Below are 22,041 nucleotides of genomic sequence, written 5' to 3' on the forward strand. Positions count from 1 at the left end.
TTTCAACTCCACAAAACAGAAGAGAGCATTTTTTATTATTGTCTAGTTCGAAGATGGTTTGATCTCTAGAGAAGCTTTAGGGATAATCTAATAAAGATACTTCGATTCAAGATGGCAAAATAGACAAATATTACGCGTTAAAGCAAGGTTGAAAGAGTCAAATACTACTTGGATGTGTTAGGGGTGTGCAAATGAAATGTTTAACTCTTAAGCTCATCGCTCAATTCTGCCATGTAACAATAAAATGAACAAGGACAGGTTATTCTTGAACCTATTCAGTTGATGCAGCAAATGTGCTAATAATAAGGAAGTTTACATTTGCTTACAGTACTACGCCTACCCAAACTAACTGGAGGGCAATTTGATGGAAGCTGCAGATGCTCTTCATTATAATTAACTGATATCAGACTAAGCCCGTGAGGTGGTGCAGATAACGCATATTTAGCCAATTCTTTACGATCTCTTGTTTCCAAGATATTAAGGATTATATCAGGTGGAATCGCCTCCCTTCCAATTTGAAGCAATAACGCAACCTTCATTAAAGAACACAAGTAGGTCAATAAATCACTAAAGCACCTTTAGAAAATACAAATGCCTAATAAACAATGGAGAGATGATAATCCTATTGCCGAGATGAACAAGAGTCCAATCTTCGGGGGATTCTCTGCCAAATGTTACTCGCTATGGACAACCCTCAACACTTGTATGTAAGTCGGCATGTATAAAATGCCCTTGAGATTGTAACTTTTTTGCTTATTCTCAGATGGATTCATCAACCCTCATAAACAAGGGTGGGTCTACATCATTTTGTGCTGCTATCATCCTTGGGCAATCATTTTAGAAGGACATATTGACAAATTTAAAGTTCTCAAACAACCCTACATGCTCATCAATGAATAGAATAGAAGAGCGTATCATACCATGTTTCGAACTTGTCTATACAAGAAACCCGAGCCTTCAACTTCTAGCTCCACAAGAGGTCCCTGTAAACCAACAAAATGTCTTATGGAGTAAACTTCAAAAACCTTCAATATACATACCAAGACCTTTGATAAAGACTTAAAAAATCAAATACATCAGTCTACTTAGATCAGTTTTGACAATTACCCTTTCAGTGACATCAAATCGGGATATAGTCTTGACAGGATCCCGTACTCGGTCATTACGAATTGCATTAGCAAAGGCTGTGAAGTCATGCTTTCCAATAAAATACTTTGCAGCCTCTTCCATGACAGCAACATTGAGCTTATATAAGCTATGAAATGCATAAGTACGAGCAAATGGATCCATGACAGCACCATTATAAATGCTGTAACGATAAATCTTTCCCTTTGCAGAAAAACGGGCATGGAACAATGTCGACGCAGGGCTTAGCTCCCTCACACGTATGTCAGATGGGAGAAGACCATTTAATGCTGCATGAACTTCATCCAACGAATCATAGTTGAAAGGTGTGACAAAATGTGCAACCTGAAACTTTCTATCAAATGTAAGCTTCCATTCAACTTAGGCCGTCTTTTCAATCTCCTTAGGAATGAGAAAGTGAAAATCAGACCTGGCCCCAAGCATGCACTCCTGTATCAGTCCTGCCTGCACCTACTACATTTAGATCCTTTCGGTCTAAATTTGTGATTCTGATCAAAGCCTTTTCTATGGCACACTGTACTGTCGGTGGTGATGCTTGATATTGCCAGCCTGATACAACACAATGCATATTATTTGTCAATTTCAAATTAAGTACGTAGTATAAAGTTTTTTCAAGGTAAAAGATAAAATAAAATACTTTATAAGCCATTTCTAAAGAAACAGCATTTATTTTGACATAGCCATTACAAAAATCCTAAACATCATCAACAAACTTGAGTTTTCTAAATTATCAGCTCAAGAGAGATATAAGTAGGGTAAACCTTTATTTATCCTACTGAGTTGCATCATCTAGGAATGCTCTAAAACACGATCTGGATCAAGTTGGACGGTTACAGGTTGCAGGTTGCAGCGAAACACAAAGAATAGAATAATTTCACATTGCAATTATTAAACCCAAGAAGCAAAAGTATTACATTTGTGAGTGAAATCATAAGTCACTACAGTTTGTCATCATACTTCAGTACAAATGCAGCTTCCACCATGATCAATCTCTACATCTATTGTGCAACTAAGTTAAGTGATTCAACTAGTTGAACTTTTCAGGGAAGAAATGCCACAATGCAAATCAATGTTAAGATGCATTAAGGTAAGGAGATTCCTCCTAACGAGTCAAAATAACTATTTAGATTTTGTTTGTTCTACACTTCTACTCAAATTCCAATGAAGATGTCAGATGAATTTCAAAAGAGTCGAAAAATAGGAACTAAAACAGACTAAGTCTTTCTATTAACATATTGATCCACTTACAACAAAACATGACATCCCTTCCAATGGTGCCTAAGAGAGTTAAATGACAAGCCTCTGAATTATTTTCTAATTAAAACCATCCTGTTCCACAATTATGCAATTATCTATCATTTATTTTGTATAAAAGATTTTTCTAATTTTCCAGCAAGGTAGGAAACTCAATTAGAAAAAACAAGTTTCAGTACTAATTAGTTTTAATCCGGGTTGATCGCGTCTAATCAGGTGTAAACCTAAGGTGAAAATCAGGGTTAATCAGGTCTAATCAAGGAAAACCCTCCATATATAGTTTTTACAAATACAAATACAAATACATTCATCTTTCCATGAATTTTCAATCCATTTGCAGACTTTACAAGATAAAAACTGGCATAATTGGCTTACCAAAACACAAATAATAAAGAATAATCATATAATTTATCTATAAAACAATACCATAAACCTGTAATTAATTAATGAAAGAGATAAATTAAGAGCAAATGAAATCTACTAACCAGCATAATTGGTGCCATCATAAGCAATGAGAAGCCGCCATTTATAGATTGGAATTGTCGGGTTTAAAGGCAAGATTTGGCATCCTGAAATCTGGTAATTGGGTCGTAAGTATTTCAAACATTCGAGAGAAGAAGAGAGAGAAGTTGGTGTTACCGAAGAATTGGAAGAGGAGTTGAAATGGAGTGGCAATGGCGGAGTTGTCACTGAGAAGCTCATTCCCTGGTCGGTCTAAAGGTGCGACTTGCGACCCAAGCAGATAAAACTTCACCCCTAGTACTTGATCAATAGTATAAATCCTTGGGACCAAGGGTCATAGCTCGTATGTGTTTTTGCTTGAGTTCACCGATATGGGCGGTCTAACGGATCGTGTTCGTGTCGATATTAAACGAGTTAGGTCCTGTTTTTCTAAGCTTTTATGGTTTGGTCTGCTATGATATGGTCTGCCGAGTTTTGCTGAAATCTGATTTGCTTTGCTATGCTCTACTCGCCTAACTCTGTTCTGCTTTGCTAGGTAAGAATTAGTTGCTCAGGGCCCATTTGGTAATATTTTACTCACCTACTTTGTTAAATCAACACATTATGGATTTGTTTGGAAATTGGTTGTTGTCTGCTGGTTATTTTCCTAGGGTTAATCTAACCAGTTAATTATATTGATTTTTTTTATGTTGGTTATTTTATTATTGGCTCTTAAATAAACATATTTGATTAAGTTGGCCGTTGGATAGAATTGTATGTGCAGGTATAAAAAGCCAACAAACAACATAAAGAAGCTAATCTTACTGGCTTTTGGCGGAAAAGTTGGCTTTTTCGCCAACAAAAAAGCCAAATAACTAAACATATATTTTAGTTGTTTGACTACCTCTAAAAGCCAAAATCTATAAGAAAAGCCAATAGTCAAGCAAGTCCATAGTTTAGTACATAATAAGCTAATTAATATTCATATTAAAAATTATGAAATTTTTTTAATTACCACCCAAAAATGTATCCATTTTTAAAATAATCATCCGTTAATTTTTTTTCTATTTTACCACCCCTTAAATTCAAAAACTACTCAGATTACCACCTATTTCAAAATTCCGGTGCATTTCTCCTATGTGGGCCCTACTCAACGACTCTTAGTGGTGACAGGTTGAAGATGATCAGTAGTAGTGGCAATTCAGACAGCAAGTTTTTGGTCTTTTTAGTTGTTTTCTTTTGGTTTTAGGTTATCTTGTACTCAATAAACTGGTTTAAGGGGGAGGTGGAGTGAAGATAGGGTTGATTGTAATGTTTAGACATAGCCGTTGGGTGGGTCCACATAATAGATTTTCACCAGAATTTTAAAATGGATGGTAATCTGAGAAGTTTTTTTAATTTAAGGGGTGGTAAATAAAATAAAAAAAATTAAACGGGTGATTATTTTGAAAATAAATATATTTTTGGGTGGTAATTTAAAAATTTTCCTAAAAATTTTAAGATACTTATATATTTTTTTTACAAAAATGAATATAATTAGAGATCATGGTGGAGGTAGAGTTGCGTGAGAATTGAGGGTGGATGACTAAGGGTAAGTCTAGACAATAAAAGACTTTAAGAAGAGTAGTAGAATTCATCCACCTAAACCAATTGTGTTGCCCACTAAAAAGTTTTTACTAAGACATCTGTAATATTTTTAACTTTCAAAGTAACAACATGGTACCATTATGTGTACCATTCCTTCAATATGATTTTGCGTCATATGAGCGCTAGTGTCACTATTATGTGTCATCACTCATCACTTGTGTAAGGTTCGTATTATTTAATTTACCTATAAAATGTAACTCCTAAATAATTGCATAATAATTTTCAATTTAATTTGTAAGACATTAATCTCACACTAATGGTTGTTAATTCCTTATAGGCTAATTTTCTAGATTCTATACTAGTCAAGCAATTATACAAAGTAATATTTACATAAGTTATTAAGTAAAATAAATAAAAATTACCGCCCATTAATATTAAATTTATTATTACCTTTTTTTATTCACTTATAAATACTGTTGAACACTAACTTTTAAAATTTAGTTTGAACAAATTTACAAATTTATAGTGAACCGAGGGATCGCTTGGACCAATAAACTAGTTTGATCACCAAATAATGTAGGTACGACTGGGTTAACTGGATTGGCATGCAAAAAAAAAAAAAAAAATCATTTTTTTTACTACTTCAATCGACGAGTTAAATGTGTTGAGTTTGGTTTAACGTTCAACCCATTTATATATATAATTGGGTTACATGTATTCGTTGAAAAATTCAACCCAAACCTTTTTAATTTTGTACTGACCCAATTATTTAAACAAGTAAAAAATTCTTAAACCAAACCCGCAAAGGGTTATCATGTTGTGTAAGCTTTTGACAGTCACCATAAAACAAGATTGTTCATAAGGATCGATCGAAACTAGCTAGAAACTAGAAGCTAGGGCTTTGACTATTCACAGGTTCAAGACCGCACTCAAAGACCAAAAATTTTAAATTCAAGACCCAAATACTAGAGTGATAAAACCAACTCAAAACTCAAATTGGGTCGACTTGGTCTGATTCTAGAATTTTTGCTATATTTTAAATACGTAGTACTATTTTTACAACGTTATAGAAAAAATGAAAAATAAATACTATTTTGGAAGATATATATCACATAAATTTTTTTGTTGTGAAAAAATAAACATTAATCACTAAAAATTAGTAACCTTATACAACAGATATAATAGTAAATCACTAAAAATAAGTTTAATCATTATAAATAATTTTAGATCACTAAAATAATTATTTAGCTTTAAGAAAATAATTTCATTTCGGGAAAAGAAGGTTAAGAAAACATGGCCTAATTGCAAAGTTTAAAACTTCTTATTACAATAATTATTTTGAAGAAAATACTTTCGCAATGATATTTTGCTTTCCTTGTTTTGTACTTATGTACAAGATTGATTTTCATCATTTGAAAATGAGTACAAACTAATTATTGGGCTGGACCATGCTCCGCATCATCATAAATTTTATACACCTGGTCAAAATTAATTTAGACCCGGTTCACCTCAACTTAAAAAAAATAATATTAAGTAAAAATAATTTCAGTTTAGTAAAAATAAGGAAAAATTGAATTTTGGTACCTTAAAAATGGGGGCTGTTGAATTTTAATACCCGTTTAAAACTATATTTTATTTTGGTACCCATCAAAGTTTAAAATTATAGCTTTTGGTACCTCCGTCCAACTTCTGCTAAGTTTTCCGTTAGTGGAGCCCAGCCACAGTCCTATCACCTTCCAGCCACCCCCTCCCCCTCCTTAGCCACTACATTGCCAGCCTCCCTCCCTATACTAGCCGTCGGTGACCACCACCAAAGGAACCACCTTTCACCACAAACGAACCATCTTTCAACACAAACGAACCACCACCAAACAAACCATCGACTCCAACCAAACAAACCACCTTTCACCAAACGAACCACTACAAACGAGTCGGCGACCACCACCTCGAACGCCAAAGCCACCACGACCACTAGCCAAAGTTGTTGTATGATTTGAAGAGAGAGAAAAAAATTGAACCCTAAAACCCTAAAAAAATTGATTTGGGGGAAAGAGGGAATGGGTGGTGTCGGGGGTAGCCAAGAGTTGGAAAGGGGAGGGAGATCGGCGGGGGAAAGAGAAGGGGTGATGTCGCCGGCGCCGGGGGAATGTTTGGGCACCGGCAGCCGGCACGGGGAGGGGGAAAGGTGGCTGACGGGGAAGGGGGGAGGGGTGGCAGTGGCTGGGGTTTTTTTTTTTTAAAGTTTTTTCTTTTTTTAAAAAAAAATTATTAATCAATTAGATAATGGGCCCTGCTAACAAAAAACTTGACAGAAGTTGGACGGAGGTACCAAAAGCTATAATTTTAAACTTTGATGGGTATCAAAATAAAATAAAGTTTTAAACGGGTACCAAAATTCAACAACCCCCATTTTCAAGGTACCAAAATTCAATATTTCCTAAAAATAAGTTCAGTTCAATAAAAATAATTTCAACTCAGTAAAAATAAGTTCAGTTTAGTTGAATTCAGTAACTTTAAAGAGGAAATATAGTAGCAAATCAGTAAAAATAATTTCAATTTAGTAAAATTATTTTCAGTTCAGCAAAAATAAGGTGAAGTGAACGGGGCCTTAGAAGGTTTAATGTTAAACAATATAAATAAGTGAATGAAAACATGTAATAATTTATATTATCCTGCATAGATATATATAAAGTATATCATAAAAATAATTGAAATTGTACTACCAGAGTACCAGCATAATATACTACCAGACTTACTCCCTAAAAAAACGGAAAAAAAGACAAGACCTTCCTAATGTACGGTCATGAACGAAACGATGCACGACTCAAAAAAAAGTGTGTGAACTTGACATGACTTGTGAGTGTTTAAGTGAGGTTATGGACGCGTGTTATAACCGTACGGCTAGACATGGTACTAAACCAAACATACGAACCACATAAGTATGCACAAAAACACAAAAAGGACTGACACTTTTCTTGGGCACTGTGTCACAGTGCTATCTGTCGTGACACGGTGCTTCATACCATCAGGCGGTACAAAGCGCCGTGTCACGGCGCTGCACACCGTGGCGAGGCATATCTGCTGTGACGCGGTGCACAGTTCCAGGGTTCAATTTTTTAATTTTCTAGATTTTATCCGATTTAAGTCCGTATTAAATTCTATGTGAAATAAAAACCCTCGGTCATAGGTTAGTCCAAAAACAAAATGAACAAACACATATGGGGTTAGCACCAAATAAACCACATAACACTTAGTAACAATGATACGAAAAAAAAGTTCGCAACCTAAGGTCAAGATCTATGTTCAACTATGGTCAAGCCTTTTGGTGTCAAAGGGTACCATGGTTAAAAGTTTGGACGCGTTGGCAAGGAAGCCTCCCTTGAGGGTGTATGCCAACGGGCGGCTCCGCGAGTTCGTGATGAAATCGAACTAGACTCCATGGTTTGGGTGGATTTAATAACTCGGATGAACCCTTATTGCCATGAGTGTTTTTAGGTTGATAGAGCTTAAATCCCCCGGGGCTAAGACGTATGTAGAACACATACGTTTTTTTCAGAAAAATCGAAGGAAGCTGACTGTGAAAAGAGAAATAAAGTCACTGGAAAGATTTCAAGACTGCCGCGACACGGCAGAATTTACCGCATCACGGTACTAAACACCGCGTGACGGTGTCCAATGCCGTGACACGGCAGGCTCTGCCGTGGCGCGACTATCAAGAAATCTGACTGGTGCCCCTATTTTCTTCGTTCACGACCAGGTTATCCAATTTTTCCTACGGGACAGACCTGAAATACGACGTTAAAACGTCTATGCATATGCAAAAATGCCAATTTAATCATAGGAATATTTTCAAGAATCTTTCAAGTCTCATCCACTCATCTTAATTAAATACCAATCACTCAAATCAATAAATAACCAAGAATCCTCCCTACTGGAGTTGCCAAATTGTAGGCATCGTTCGAAGTGCGCCTACGTTAAGCATGTGTGAAAATGCTTGGCACTCATAGGAAGTGGGAATTAACTTATACGATTAGGGACAAGGAAAGTAGGGAGCCGCCAACAAGTTTTTAAGGAACTTGTAAACCGTTCACGGATCATAAAAGGCAACCACGATAAAGAGACAACGAAAGGCAACAATGATTGGCCCGTGAAGGTTACACCCCATTCATAATCCATGAGATTACTAACTCCATATGGTTCGGAACCACGAAAGGAGGAAAGGGGATGATGGTACGAATTGAGTCATGGAGTCACATTCGCCCGTATTGGCCTCTACTTGATTCTTATAGTGAAGAGTGATTCTTGCGATCTCAAAGGCATGCAAACAAAGTATTCAATTTGCTCCTAACTATTATTAGGCTAAATTGGTTTAATATTAATGCAACATGTAATTCTTAAATATCGTGATCACTTCGATTAATAACAAGATTAAAGGAACCTAAACCGGTTGTCCATATTATCTTATTAGGCGTGATTTTCAATTATATATTCCCTTTAAACATGCAATATGGTCATTAATAACAATAGAATAAACATTAACATTGGAAGCAATTTAACCATAATCCAACAATATAAAATTGTTTAAAAAATAATTGAAATAAAAGGAATATGATTCCTTACTTTGATTTTGCTTGCTTGCAACTATAAAACAATAAACGAGTTAGTAACTTCAAGGAAATGAATAAAACAATAATTAAAATTAAATTAAATAGAGTTAATTTGGGGCCAAACCCTCAAACAGTTCTACCTTTCACGCCTTGGTTTAAGGATGGAACCTCGGGTAAAGTACGGACTCCTTGGAGTGCTTAGGGAAAGTATGTTGGAAGATTAGGGTAGGCTAGTGTTTAGGGTAGAGCATAGAAGAGAGAAGAGAGAATTAATTGATGCCCCGAACTGCAGAAATAAGGGGGGTATTTATAGGGAAAATGAGTAGAGGGAACACACGGAACCCTAAAAAAATAAAAATTCTAAATTTGGGTGCCGTGACACGTCAGAGGACTGCAGCGACACGGCAAAATCTAGCGTGACACGGGATAATGTAGCGTGACGCGGGGACGTAGCAGCCCTAAAATGATAAAACGCGTTCAGGTTTTACGCGGAGAAAACACGGGAAATTCCCGTGTCGCGGCATGTGTGCCGTGACATGGAAAAATATGCCACAACGCAGGGAATTCCACCATGGCGCGGCACCTGATGCCGTGACACGGTGGAAATTTTTCCTATTTTTGCGTCCAAATTTATTTTAAACCTAATTACGCTCATCATTTTTAAGTGTCGTTTTATAATTTCGGGGTATTTAGGTTTATTATTCATTAATTGGGCTAAAATAATAAAAATATGAAATGAATAAAAAGGGTTCGGGCCAAAATATAAATTGGACTATGCTTTGACTAAACATTAAGATTGATCTGTTGACTATTTTGTGAACTAAGTTTGACTGAACATGGATTTTAAACACTCTTGGGATTAAATACTCAACCCGAACAATAATGGCAGTGAAAGATTGTTCATCATCGGGTTTGGTTTCGGGGAGACATTTTTAGGTGTCTACACCCCCTAGTTCTCTAAGTACACGATGTAGATAATTACTTACCCGCATATGTACCTAGAGAACATGGTGAGGAAATGATAAGCCAAGATGTCCCTTAAAATCGAAAAGAAGACATACATTCACCACCTAAGTGAGAGTAAACATTCAAGAACAGTCCCAACCGGGGACTATTCAAGACTTTCTCCTAATGAGAAAGCCTTGATCAGGTATCTAGGCATATGATGATGCAAGTATTCTATTTATTGTTATATTTATTTGTAATTAAACAATACACAAGTTGTAATATCATGAAAAAACTTTTATTAAATGGATAAATAGAAAGAAATATAGCTTAGTAAATTTTATAATTCATACCAATATAGCAAGTATAATGGATGTACACTTTTGAACTTCCCACTTGAGCTAAATATGTAGTCTTCAAGCTAGACTTGTGCTTCACATATCAATCCATTTTTTTTAAAAAAAAAAATACATAAAAGTTAGTAATTAGTTAGTAGCTACATACATTTCTAAGCTAAAACACATCTATCATCAAAATAACGATTGCTAAACTATTTATTCACTAATTTGTAACACAATTGCCTATTCATTAATTCATACAAAATTAGAAATTTCGAAAATACTATATTTTGTAGCTAAATTCACAATTCAACCAAGTTATAATCTACAAACCAAAATTCAACTAACTAACTAGGTTACTAATCTCTAATTTATTCAAAATTACCCATTAAAACCACCTAAAATTCACAAACCCTAAATTTAGTTTGCTCATATGCCCAACAATTGTTAAAAATGCAAAACAAAATATAGGTAGAAAATTGAAAATAATTGTTCAAAATGCCCAAAAAAAATGGAACTAACTCTAGGTGGAAGAGGTGAAAATTACCATCATAATTGGAGGTGGAAGGGGAGGAAAGGTGGAGGGCAGAGGACGACGACGGTGGAGGAGGGAACCTCGTGACTGTGGAGCAGCAGCTACGGCGCGGCGGCAGCAGTGGCAGAGGAGGGAAGCAGCTGTGGCTCTCATGGCTTGAAGTTCTCCGGTGCTCGCTGCTGTGATGGAGGGAGTTCCAGGGCAGGTGGCGGAGGAGGAAGCAGCTGTGGTGGAGGGAGTTGGGAGAGTGGCCGGCGTTGTAGGTGATGGCAGTGGTGGAGGTTTTTTGAAAAGGGACGGATTTTGAAAGAGGAGGGAACAAACATTGAGGTTTCAAAAGAAGCTCGAAAATGAAAAAGGAAAGGGGAAAGAGAAGGAAACGGGGCGGTTTTTTTTTTTTTTTTTAATTGCCATCGGTTTGAACCGGTGGCCTTTAATTAATATGGCACTAGTTTGGTTTGAACCAGTACCAATTTTCTTGAACCCAATCCCGCCCATTTTTTTCCCCATCGGTTTTTAAAAGCCGGTGGGCATTACTCGGTGTCCAATTGTTATTTTCTACTAGTGAAAAAAGGTACCAAAAACAAATTATGAACATGCATTTGCTTATAATGGATCATGGATGTATGAGTTAGATAAACAAAATAATAAGATTATTGGGTGGTAGTTTTTATTCGATCGCTACTTTACAAAATCTGATAATAATGATGTATTAATCTGTATAATTATTTGATTGGTTATGCATCTAGAAAGTAAGAAAGTAAGTTTCTAAGAAATCAATAACCATTGATGTGATTAGTTTCTGACAAATTAGATTGTAGATTATTATGCAATTTTTTAGGGGATGTTTAATTTAAAATAGGAGTTATATATATGAAAAGTTTTTCATTCAATTCAAGTAAATTAAACATTACTTCGTATTATCAATCAATAACTATATACTAAAAGACACATCAGCAATAACACGTGTCATCACCTAGTGTGTCTTTATTTATTTTATTTTTTTTTTTGAAAAAAAAATTTATTTAAGAAACAAATCATTTACATGTATAATGTATAATATAATATTGGATGCATCTTTCGAAAAAAAAAACCCTTATCATATTTGTGACATATGGAGTGTTTTTTTTTTTTTAGGAAAGACATTATATATGTACATAGTAAATACCACTTTTATTACAACAAGATTATATACACATTAGCAATGACACGTGTCATCTCATAGTCTGTCCTTCATTTTTCTTTAAAAAAAATTATTTAAGAAACAAATCATTTACAAATCTTAAGTATAATAGAAAATTTGATGCATCTTTCCAAAAAAAAAAAAAAAACATATTGGCAACTATAAAATTAAGCACAAAAAAAAAAAAAAAAAAAATTCTTATCATTGTAGACACCCATTTGTGTCTCCCCAAAACCAAACCCAGTGATGAATGCCTTTCACGTCGAACCATTATCGAATTAGGTGAAAGTGGTTGAAAGTCAAGTGTTGCGGTTTAGTTTTAATTAAAGTTCTCTTCTCTCTGTTTTTGAAAATGACTTTATTTATTTGAAAATAGCCAAACCAGTTTAGTTTGGTCCATAATTAAGGTCCAATAATGGTGTAGATGGATGGGGCTCGAAAAGACCTTTCCAACGATATATTATAAGCCCAATTCCGATGAATATTGAGGAAGTTATGGCCAAAATACTAAACTGGGCCTGGTTAATTATTTAAATACGGCCCAATGATCTAGAGGAGGGCCCAATGTTAATTATTATTCCTAAAATAATTAGGATTAATTATAGTTTTCTAGAAGTTTCTAGAAAGTTCTTTTTAATTCTAATATTATTAGATTTAATAATTAATTATTTTAAAATAGACTTTTATTTGGAGTAAAATATCGTTTTATTATCTTAAAAATACATATTTTATCTTCTGTACGGATTCCGTAGATCAAGTTGATTAAAGATCGGATTCCGCGTGAAGAAAACGCGCTAATACAGGTTGTCGCCAAACGACAAGTCTGTCGCCACGCGACAGACTTTGTCGCCGCGCGACAGACCCTGTCGCCTCGCGACAGACATTGTCGCGTCGCGACAGAGTCGATTCCTGGCGACAGCGTGTAGTTTTATTCCTTATCAAATTCTATGTTTTCCGGACTATTTTCATTATAAATAGGGTCCGAATCCTTGTTTTCAGAATCATTCAATCCTCATTAACTCTTCCTTAATTCTCTCTTTTCTCTCTAAGCAATATGTGCTTTCTTTCTCTCTCTATTTCTAAACTACCTTTTTACAAAACACAATATTCCGCATTCACAAGACTTAGAGTCTCTTAGCCAAGTTCGAAGTTGCCTTCGCCCTAGACGTGCAAGGTTGATAATTTCTGAGGGTTTGGTCCAAAACTAGTCAAAACTTTATTTAATTTGATTTCAATTTAATTCTTTAATTCTTTAATAATTCTTTATTGATTTTCATTGAAGTTTACTAATTTGTGTATTTTGTTATTAGAAAGAGATACGAGGCTTCAAAGTATGTAATCTTATTACTCTCTTTCAATGTAGAAATCATGTTTATTATTGATTAATTCCTAGTATCATGTTAGGATGTTATTTAATGCTTTCTAGTATCATGTTTAGGTTGCCTCTTATTATTTCTAATATTATGTTATCATGTTAGTACCATGTTAGGTTTAAAGTTTTGATCTTTATTGTTTAGTGACATGCTAGGATTTGTTATTAACCTTGTTAGTATCATGCCTAGGATCTTGCTATTATTATTGAGCTTTATTATGCCTTATCATGCTATTATCATTATTGTTATTGCTTTATTATTATGTTGCTTGAATATATTTTGTTATTGCTTGATCACACCTTTTATGCATGTTAAAGGGAATTTGTACTTGAAATCACGCTTAATAAGATAATTATTAATTTGGTTTAGGCTAATGTGATTTTAACTCAAGTGATCGCCAATAATAGTATTATTTGTGCATTAATATTCAACCAACGTAGATAAACAGGGTAGGTTTAATATAATGTTTGTATGTTATTCGAAAAGCGCGCATGAATACGAGCAGAACAAAGTAGAGGCTTATTTTATAGGGCGGGTCCTTTCTTTTGTAGATTGGATTCGTACCTTCATCCCCGAACCCTGTTTGGTTCAAGACCTTATGGAGTAGTTGATGGTCCTTTTGGATTGTCTTTTGGGTTTACAAGTTCCTAAAACTTGTTGGCGACTCTTTTTGATCTTTTTCTTTCCCTTTGGAACGCCACCGTACTTAAGTGTATGATCACAGTGGGGTTCAAGTTTGGGGTTATCGTAATGCTTGAAATATTCCCTACAATCATATTTGTGCCATATGGAGTATTTTAATACTCTATAATATAATTAACTATATGAATACTTCAATTAGAGTTGCCAAGACTGACGCATATCACGTGGCACTCTTCAATGCATGTATGCTATGTCACAATGCCACATCATCTTCCAAAGTATATGCGCCACATAAGCTAACCACTTCATTTAACCAAATAAAATATGCTTTGAACAAGATTCAAACCTATAACCTCCAATACATATAGGTAATACATTTACCATCTCAACCAACTATTATTAATGTTTCATGTTTCACATAATATTATATATTCCTTTCATGTACTTCCTACGTCTCTTAATTCAAAGCCTTTTTTAGTTTTTTGCGCGGAAATTAAGAAAGTTGTAAATTCTTTAAAATTAATGATTAAAAGTAGATAAGTGCATATGGGGGTTAGAGAGAGATAGAGAGAAAGAAAAAGTAGTTGAGAATAATTGAAGAGATAGATAGAGAAAGTGTTGAAAATTGATGTTAAAGGTACAAAAAATAAAGGAAAAAAAATGACAACTCATCAAAAGAGGACAATAATGTCAAAAAATACAACCTTTAAATAGAAAGAGGCATTGTATTTTTTTAAACCCAAAATGAAAATGAGGCTTTGTATTAAGGGACATAGGGAGTAATAAGTAAATTAGAGGTAATAGAATTCATTTATTTTTCACAAAATTAGAATATAAATACACATGATGTAAAAAAAAAAAAAGTGACATTTGAGAAAATGCCCAAACCACTACAGACACTAACTATACAAATAGTCGAATATTATTGTTAAATTAGAGCAAGAAGTACATAAACTAGCAATCAGGGGCATCGCCCGGGGTACACACTAGTTGATTAATTATAATGTGATTTTTTCCTTGTTGTTGATATGAATATAACATACAAGAGTAAAAAAAAAAATTTAATATAGTGTTGATTATAAAATTAAAATAGTTACGGGACCTAATCTAGTATAAAAAAAATAGTTATGCCGATGAAAAGTTTTTCAAAGAAACAAAACATTATTACAATTTAACTAGCCTTTTGGCCTGTGCAATGCAAAGGTTGTATGAAATAAACTCAAGTTCAAATTAATTTTTTTTTTAATAATGAAACAATTTTCTTGTCAAAAAATAAAATAAAATAATGAAACAATTTTCATACGAGTAAAGGTAAAGGTAAAGTGTTAGGAAGAGGAAAATTGAATATGTTATGTATTCATTAACATATTATTAAGTTATAGAGAATTCGGAGTATGAAAGAAACATCATTAAATACATAGATTGAATTAGCAATAAAATTATATTTTTTGTTAAAAGAATTTGATCATCAAAAGGGGTGACACTTGGCACTAGTGGTTTAAATCTTTATATATTACTCGTTCTAAAGCCATAATTCTGCCCCAAATAAATGGGTCACACTTTAAAACCTGGACCATAAATTCTCATCGATTAATAAGATATTATAGTCATGTGCAGTCTTGTTATATTCGTCTCGTTGTATATTTTATTAATGTCAAATTTTTATAATTTTTGTGCATATAAAAAATAAAGTTATATACATTTTAAGAGGCATCTTGGAGATCGTAAAAGTCAAATGGGGCAAAAAAATAGGGACAAAGAGTAATACTCCCTCCGTCCCCTTTTGTTTGTCACTTTTGAAGGAAAATCACGGGAATTAAGGTGGAGTATGTAAAATAATAAAAGTATATGGGAAAGTGAAATTCCCAACTAATAAAATAATAAAAGTACATAGGAAATATACATTTTCAATTAAAAAAGTAATTAAAGTAACTGGAAAAGAGAAATTGAGAGATTTAAGAGTGTAAAATATTAAATTAGTCAAAGTTGGCACAATTTTTATGGCAAATGTTAGGAGAAAATAAAAAGAAAACTTAATAAGGACAAAAAAATGAGGATATAAACTTTTTATATATCTTAATAATTATGAAAATATGAAATGTGATAAACATTTTGGGTCACTTAAAATGCCATAAGTGACAATCAAATGGGGATTGAGGGAGTAACTAATAAGTATACATATGATAGAAGGGTCACGACACATAGCACATGTGTGACATCAAATCATATCGAAGGGTGACACATGTTGTTAGCATATTGTTTTTATGAGTTTAATAATATTACACTATTACGGTTAGATAAAGGTGTTAATTCAGATTCTTTTTGGGTTGAGTTCGGTTAGGTTGAGTCTGGTCGGGTCGGGTCAATTTCAAAGTTGGGGCATATTAAATTATTATATCCATATAAATCGAAATCTAATCAGTTTTTTTTTACGGATCAAATTGATTGATCAGTTTTTAACATCTCTAAGTACAAATGGGGTCATCAATTGGTTGTAGGCTTCTGAATTCTGAATATTCAAACTACTACTATAGTAGGTTTCCGAAGAGAAGAAAAAAAAAAAAAAAAAAAACCCTACTACTATAGTACTATACTATTCCGATCCTGTTTGTCTGTACTTTAATAATATCCTTTATTTATTTTTTATTTTTTTTGTATGGATGAATAAATACTCCTATGTTATCGCTCCTTGTTAATTTTTCTGATCCAAAATAATACACATGTTTTTGTTCACTAATTGACTACTATTGTTTGCCTCAAAAAAATTGACTACTATTGTGACATGACACAAAGAGACAGAATCAAATTGACTAGTATGAATGCCGTATGATATGGTTTCAAGACGTGATGATAAAATTATGACTACCAAATCAAAACATATTAAATAGAAAGATGGGACGTGTACATCACAGATCTTTTACATTTTTTTTTTCTTTTGTGAAGCTGATAGGCAAGCCCCAAAAAGAAAGGAAACTACAAGCTAGAAACAAAAAACAAAACAAAGCACACTAGAAAACTAACAACAAAACAAAAAACCAAACCCAAACTCAATAAACCACGTATCATCCCTAATAGGGACCGTCCTAGGTATAGCTAAACCACAAAAGTCCTCCAATAAAATAGCACGAAAATCCAACGGAGCCGCCTCAAAGAGCACCAGCTTCTGATCTTGAGGAACACCATGGTTAGCTAGCCAGTCAGCCACCCTATTCGCTTCCCGAAAGCAATGCTCAATCCTAACTTTCTACCCATTCCTCCTAATTAATGCCTTACATTTATGGATGATGTGAATGTAAGGGGAGCTTGTAGGATTTTCTCCCAAAAGCAAATGAACCATGACCTTTGAATCTATCCTCACTTGCACCCTTCGATACCCCCCATTCTAGGCTATAGCAAGCCCTCTAAGAACAGCCAGCAGCTCGGCCTTAGTGCAGCTACAAATTTCACAATTCATCGCGAATAGCTCTCGAACTTCACCATAATGATCATGAATGACTCCCCTCGCACCTGCAGGTCCTGGGTTACCCTTGGCAGCCCCATCAGTTTGCAGCTGAACCCATTCATATAGGGGACCTTCCCACCTAATAAAGGCTTCAACATGTTTCCTTTTCCCTCGAGTGCGAGCATCCTCCTTAGCATAGGCAACGCGGATGTCACCAATTCTAGCATGGATAAAGCTTTCTTGATCAAATGGAATTGAAATTTTTTTATAAAAACTTCTAGCATTTCTCCATCTTCAAAGCCACTAGCAAGTGACCGCAAAATATAAAGGTCATCCTTCCATGTCCATAGCCTTCGAATGATCAAGATTTGCCAGCAGCCAATCCTTAAAGGGAGGAATAAAATTCGATGACTGCACATCTACTCCTAACTTGCGCCAAATTGCTATAGGTGCAGGACATTGTCTAAGTATATGTTCGATGTTCTCTTCAACATAACCACACACCATACATCTAGGATCATTAGTCAAATGTCGAAAGAAACGAGCAACATTAGTCAATAGCTTATTATGATAAGCCAGCCAAAGGAAAAAGCACATCCTTTGCGGAGCTCTAAGACCCCATAAGATCTTCCAAGCTAAGGCTTAATATTTTCTTCCATCTCAGGGCACATTGCGCACAATACTCATAGTTGACTTCATTGTGAAGCCTCCACTTGGATGTCCATTCCAGTTTATCGTATCAACCGCATCTTCCTTTTCCATAAGGTTAAAGGATTGAATTATTTTAAAAACATTCTCAGGTAAGTAGTCTGCGAAATCTTCAATTTTCCAGCCTCTATTTGCATCCCAATAATCATAAACCAACTCGGTTAGCTTATGATTAGAGGGATCAACAATAACGTGATCTATCAAAGGTTCTTTCATAGCCCTGGGGTGAGTCCAGAACTTCGTACCTTGACCATTTCCAACCGCAACTCCAATGCTTTTCTTCAGCATATCCACATTCTCCACTATCCCACGCCTTTGTTTCTTTTTAGCAGGTTCCACATTAAATCACGGTACGTATGTTTATCACTGCACAAAATTGATATATATTAATATTAATTATTTCATGATACTAAAATTAGTTAAATCAATAAGATTTTATATGACTGTATTCTTTCTTGTATGATAAAAACAATTTTAAAAATTTTAATCATCAATGTCGATAAGTCAACAAATTCTAATAAATAAATGAAAAATTTGTCAAAAATAAGCTAACCTTTGCACGGCTATATCAAAATAAGTCAACCTATTGATCAACTAAGAATAAGGCCCTGTTCTTTTGAGCTTTTGGGCAGAGCAGAGCAGAGAAGATTTCATTATTATTATTATTATTATTATTATAACAAAAAAAAACCTACAAAGTCAAACAATTTACAAGAAATTGGTGGGGAGCCGAGATACAATCTGGGCCCCCACCCCTCTAGCTACAGCGAACCCAATCCTGTTGAAGATGTGAGCAGCTGCACGAGGACCAATATCCTGAGTCTTAGCGAACGTCTGAACCCGTTTCAGCAACACAATAGCATCCTTCTCTAATTCCCCCGACGAAGAGAAGGAGAAAGGAAGAAAACCATAGCCAATAGCCCTGCAACGCGCCCCATACTTGTCCCGCTTTCGCTGAGCTGCCGCCGACACAACATGACCAGGAACAAAGTCAGACAACCCCGATTGTGTCAAAGGAGAAGATCCCGTCAAGTCAACACGTACATCAAGACCTTTATCCCAAGAATAAAGCAACACATCTGCTGGTCGAAGAGCCCCGTCGTTCCCTCTAGTCAACTCAACGTTAACCTCCTTTCTTGCAGAAATCCCAAACCGAAAACAAATATCAATAAGGGTGTCACGAACAATGTTGTGCCGATGTTTAATACCCACCATTCCAGCATAAGACACTGCATGATCCCCATAAATATCCCCATCAAAAACCCTTGAGCAAGCAGAACACGAAGTTGAAACGGAGAACAAAGGAACACCCAACCGGTAGCAAAGAACACAACGGTAAGTCTTACCATTCACAGTCTGACCCAAACCCGATATCGAGACCGCCCGCAACCAGGCCAAAGTGTGATCCCCCTGCTGGGACTTCCATAAGGCAACCTGACGCGGAGATAAGGAGAAAGTGGAATCCACAGATGCAGTGACCTTTGTGAAATATATATCTGCCATATTTTTCATGAGTTTGGGGGCAGCGATCTCACTAGGGTTACTCATAAGGTCAGACTCCACAGTCCTGTTAAAAATACTAAGAGCGCCATCGAAGGCTGGTCCTGGACCAACAATACCAGAATTGCAAAGAAGCGTAGCCTGAACACACTGTAGACGCGACGCAAGGAAAGCATAGTGCCGAACATCACCCGCCGAATAGACACCCAAACCACCATAAGCAAAAGGTAAGGTGGCAAGTCGGCATTGCCAATCACCAAAACCAGGCCCCGAAGCAGTTACAATGCGCTCTAAAGAAGCTCAAAGGGCCACGTTAAAAGAAATCTGTGCCGTTTCAAAAAGATGAGGAGGACAAGTGCGCATAGCAAAATAGAGTTTTGAAACCCCAGTACACGCACGAAGAAGCAACAACTCGCATTGGGGATCATCGAGGTTAGCAACAACATCCATTAGCACAATGGTCTTCGACATTCTCTACGAAACAAGCTCACCACAGTAAAGAGGAATCAGCACTGACAGGACCACCTAGCAACTTACACCATGCACAGGATGACCAATATTTGGAGAAAATACATCGACAAGACGACTACAAGGGTCCTCCGAGGGCCAGAAAACTTTCGTTTTCTCAACCTTGACATGGAGTCCGAGACGAGGTCCTTCCGCCAAAATCAACTCTAAAACCTTTCCTACCACTATGGTGTCACCAAGGTTTTTATTATTATTATTATTATTAAATATTATTTAATTATTATAATTTTTATTATTATTATTAAAAATTAATAATTAGTATTATCTTTAAATATTATTTATTATCTTTAAATATTAATTTTTATTATAAAAAATCAATTATTATTTTTATTATTATTAATATTATTAATAATAAGTATTATTATTACTATTATTATCATTATTTTTTTGAGAAAATATTATTATTATTATTAATAAATATTAATTATTATTATTATTAATAAATATTAATTATTATTATTATTAAATATTAATTATTATTATTATAATTATTAAATATTATTTATTTATTATTATTTTTAAATATTTATTATTATTATTATAATTCAATACTAATTATTATTTTAATTATTAAATATTATTTATTTATTATTATTAATATTATTTAATATTAATTTTTAATAATATTAATATTATTAAATAATTTTATTATTATTATTAAATATTAATTATTTATCATTGTTATTATTAAATATTAATTTTTAATATTATAATTATTATTATTAAATATTAATTATTATTTATTATTATTATTAAATATTTATTATTATTATTATACTAATTCAATATTAATTATTCTTATTATTAAATATTAATTATTTATTATTATTATTATAATAATTCAATATTAAGTATTATTTTTAAGTAGAGTAGGGCAGAGCAGAGCAGAGTAAGGCAGAGAAGAGTAGAGTAGAGCAGATTTCAACAGAGCAGCTTTAAAGAACGGGACCTAAATTGATATTTATAAGACATCATTTTTAATTAGGCCAAATGACCTACAACCTGCCCAACAAGTAAATTTAATTTGTTTTATTTTTTTGTCAAATACTTCACCTTCTATTCCCGTCATCTACCCATCCACCACTACCCCGATCGCCGCCAGCCCGCCATATTTCACTGGGAATCCACCTCCACTGCAACACTTTCTCCTTCTTCATTTTCCCTCCACCACTCTTACTTTCTTAGCTTCCGCCTCAGCTCGCATCTTTTCCCTCCTCCCAGCAAAGCCGCCACAGCAAAAAAACTTATGCTCCTATTCTCCTAAGGGCACCTATCGCTCTCCTTAATTCAACCCAAAACTCAATTTCTCTCTCTTTAATTTTAGGATTTCTCTATCCTCGGTCTTGGAGCTGATGTTACTGGTTTTGCTTGCCAACATTGTTGTTGATGAAGTTTTGCTGCGAAAGAGTGAGGAGGTAGAGGTTTAAGGAGGAGGAGGGAGCACATTGGTTGTTAGGAGTAGTTATGCAGGCGTAGGTTAGATCGGAGGTGTTCTGGGTTTATTGAAGGTGGAAGGGGTGATGGGATTGAGGTGTTGTGGAGAGAGAAAGGGCGGTGAAGGACTGAACTCTGAAGGAGTGAAGGGGAGAAGATAGAAGGGGTAAATTTTTTTTTTTTTTAAAATTAAATTTAAAATTTTTAAATTAGAATTTTTAAAGCTAGACCAATAAAATTATAACACGTGGCATGTTACCTTGTTTAACCAGTTTTTAACAGGTAAAAACTCATTTAATGAAAATATCCTATAAAGCTTAACTTATTTTAAGTTAATTAAAAAGTTGACCTATTTTGAGTTAACTAATCAAAGGTTGA

At 34.5% G+C, this 22,041-nt stretch overlaps 1 protein-coding gene across 1 annotated transcript; it reads right to left on the bottom strand.

Moving 5' to 3' along the window:
* Positions 1-177: 177 nt before the first annotated feature.
* On the bottom strand, positions 178-3,159 carry LOC145581940 (uncharacterized). Its single transcript, XM_081638980.1, has 6 exons — positions 3,040-3,159; positions 2,886-2,976; positions 1,556-1,695; positions 1,108-1,470; positions 921-983; positions 178-533 (listed from the first exon to the last, which is right to left on the bottom strand). Exons 1-6 carry the CDS (start codon positions 3,100-3,102, stop codon positions 297-299), a joined length of 957 nt encoding a protein of 318 aa, XP_081495106.1. The 5' UTR covers positions 3,103-3,159; the 3' UTR covers positions 178-296.
* Positions 3,160-22,041: the final 18,882 nt, after the last annotated feature.

Source organism: Chenopodium album, chromosome 15, assembly GCF_948465745.1.
Source record: "Chenopodium album chromosome 15, dcCheAlbu1.1, whole genome shotgun sequence".
Classification (NCBI taxonomy): domain Eukaryota; kingdom Viridiplantae; phylum Streptophyta; class Magnoliopsida; order Caryophyllales; family Amaranthaceae; genus Chenopodium; species Chenopodium album.

Excerpts from the sequence above, each read along its gene's own strand:
- LOC145581940 (XM_081638980.1), bottom strand. The coding sequence starts at position 3,102 with ATGAGCTTCTCAGTGACAACTCCGCCATTGCCACTCCATTTCAACTCC. Across the intron at positions 1,471-1,555 it reads GAGTGCATGCTTGGGGCCAG|GTTGCACATTTTGTCACACC; the intron begins GTCTGATTTTCA and ends AGAAAGTTTCAG. Across the intron at positions 534-920 it reads ATAGACAAGTTCGAAACATG|GTTGCGTTATTGCTTCAAAT; the intron begins GTATGATACGCT and ends TCTTTAATGAAG.